The 2665-nt window shown below is 39.2% G+C and overlaps 1 protein-coding gene across 1 annotated transcript in view; it reads left to right on the forward strand.

Annotated features, from left to right (window-relative positions):
• CHAMP1 (chromosome alignment maintaining phosphoprotein 1) overlaps window positions 1–1860 on the forward strand; it is a 10061-nt gene extending 8201 nt beyond the window's left edge. The window contains exon 4 of the mRNA XM_029910536.1: window positions 44–1860. Within this exon, the coding sequence (XP_029766396.1) occupies window positions 44–1063 (1020 nt within the window). The 3' untranslated portion in view covers window positions 1064–1860. The remainder of the gene's footprint in view (window positions 1–43) is intronic.
• The last annotated feature ends 805 nt before the right edge of the window (window positions 1861–2665 follow it).

Raw genomic sequence — 2665 nt, forward strand, 5'->3', positions numbered from 1 at the left:
CTTCACTGAGTCCCAGAAACCTGCTCCTGCTGTTTCTCCTGAGGCGCAGAAACATGCCCTCTTCACTGAGTCCCAGAAACCTGCTCCTGCTGTTTCTCCGGAGACACAAAAACAAGCCTATACTGAGCCGCAGAAATGTGGTGTTTCCCCTGATGTCCAGAAGCATGCTCTGTTTTCTGAGACCCAGAAACCTGCTCCTGCTGTTTCCTCTGATGTGCAGAAACATGCTCTTTCTACTGATCCCCACAAGCCTGCTCCTTCTGTTTCCTCTGAGGTCCAGAAAAATGTTCTTTTTCCTGAGTCTCTCAAACCTGCTTCAGCTGTTTCCTCTGAGCCCCAGACGCCTATTGAGTCCGATGAGAGTGATTTCCTAGCTCAGAGTTTAGAAGACCAAAAAACACTGGATGATCTATTGTCTCAGGAAGAGCAGTCAATCTTAGTGAAGGAACCTTCAGAAGATATGTTGTATTCATGCCCCAAAAAGAAGCCTAAGAAGGAAAACCAGGAGACCTCCGATAATGAACTAAATAACAGTGAATGTGGAAAAACAGAGATGGATTCTGTCGAGGTAAAAGAACAAGAATCAAATAGTGATCAAGAACAGTTTGATACGGAATCATCTGATTACAACAAAGAGAGCAAAATAGATGCAACTACTCCCATTCAGCCACAGTGTGTACTGCAGTTTACAGAAGAGAAAGAAGCTTTCATCTCAGAAGAAGAGATTGCAAAATATATGAAGCGTGGAAAGGGAAAGTATTATTGCAAAATTTGTTGCTGTCGTGCAATGAAAAAAGGTGCTGTTTTGCATCATTTAGTTAACAAGCATAATGTTCAAAGCCCCTACAAATGTAAAATATGTGGAAAGGCTTTTCTTTTGGAGTCCCTTCTTAAAAACCATGTTGCTGCTCATGGTCAAAGTTTGCTTAAATGTCCACGCTGTAATTTTGAATCAAATTTTCCCAGAGGCTTTAAGAAACATTTAACCCATTGCCAAAGCCGTCATAGTGAAGATATAAATAAAAAGCAATTGGACAGCCTTGAACCACTTGAACAAATGTGATTTTTTTTTCTTGTACTCAATGAGTTTAATTTACTAAAATATGTAAGTATTGCTGTATGTTAGCTAAGTAAGTAGTTTAGCTGATCTGACAAGTCAAAAGATGCATGGTTTATTGTACTGTGTTTAACTTGTCTTATAGCTGTCTTACTGAAAGGATTTATTATTCAAAAGTTGTTCTAAATACACGTTCATGTCCCTGTTTTATTCATCAATAAATTCATACTTTATTAGTCAGAGATGCTATATTTCTGAAACCAAAACAGGGGTGAAAACTAGTTTTGTAAAGATTGTTATAAAACATGCAGGTAATAAAGTAGAGGTGTGTGTGGCAAACAACCCATATCATATTACTGTGAAGACTGAACTTAGTTTTTCACATCTCTCAAATGTCTTATTTTTTAAAATGTGAAGCAAAGCCTCAAAATTAGTAGCCCATGAAACTGAAAGTTTGATCAGGCATGAAAGAATGATGTTGGTTCTCTGGAATAATTATGCCATGAGCTTGTGATTGAGTATGTAGCATTTGTTGGAAATTCACTGCTCTCATCTCTTTGAATTATTTGTCTGACTATAAAAATGTCAAGGTACTTATTTTGTGATGTATTTTGACCATGTTTTAAGCATGTGCTATTATACATTAAATTGATGGAGTAATATCAGATTTACTATATATATACAGCAACCAGAATTTTCTCTTGTTGACTCCGATGTTTTGGTATGCCAGAGAAAACTGAATTTCTTGTATCTGGTAAAATGTTATGCTTCAATCTTTTAATAAAAGGCTAACTTGAACACTGGGCATTGTTTTTGTCTAGTCTTTAAAAGAAAAGCCTGTGATAGTCCACTATGTTGTAGTCTCAAATACTTTTGAATAGCTGCATTCAGTGCAGAATAAATCTGAAGTTTTTCTGTAAGTATTATAGCTTTCTGTTCATGGAAGTAAAAATAGTTTAAACTCCCAGTCTGTACTTTGGAAAGGAGCATTAAATGTAAGAGGAAGAAAATACTTGTAATATACCATGGTAGGGAACGCATACACTATTTTAGTGTTTTGTCCCATTTCCAATCCCTTTCATAGAACCATAGAATCATAGAATATTAGGGTTGGAAGAGACCTCAGGAGGTCATCTAGTCTAATCCCCTGCTCAAAGCAGGACTGACACCAACTAAATCATCCCAGCCAGGGCTTTGTCAAGCTGGGCCTTAAAAACCTCTAAGGATGGAGATTCCACCACCTCCCTAGGTAACCCATTCCAGTGCTTCACCACGCTCCTAGTGAAAATGTTTCCTAATATCCAACCTAGACTCCCCCAACTGCGACTTGAGACCACTGCTTCTTGTTCTGTCATCTGCCACCACGGAGAACAGCCTAGCTCCATCCTCTTTGGAACCCCCCTTCAGGTAGTTGAAGGCTGCTATCAAATCCCACTTCACTCGTCTCTTCTGCACACTAAATAACCCCAGTTCCCTCAGCCTCTCCTCGTAAGTCATGTGCCCCAGCCCCCTAATAATTTTTGTTGCCCTCCGCTGGACTCGCTCCAATTTGTCCACATCCCTTCTGTAGTGGGGGGACCAAAACTGGACACAATACTCCAGGTGTGG

Source organism: Terrapene carolina, unplaced genomic scaffold (assembly GCF_002925995.2).
Source record: "Terrapene carolina triunguis isolate 2854851 unplaced genomic scaffold, T_m_triunguis-2.0 Scaffold21, whole genome shotgun sequence".
Taxonomy (NCBI): domain Eukaryota; kingdom Metazoa; phylum Chordata; order Testudines; family Emydidae; genus Terrapene; species Terrapene triunguis.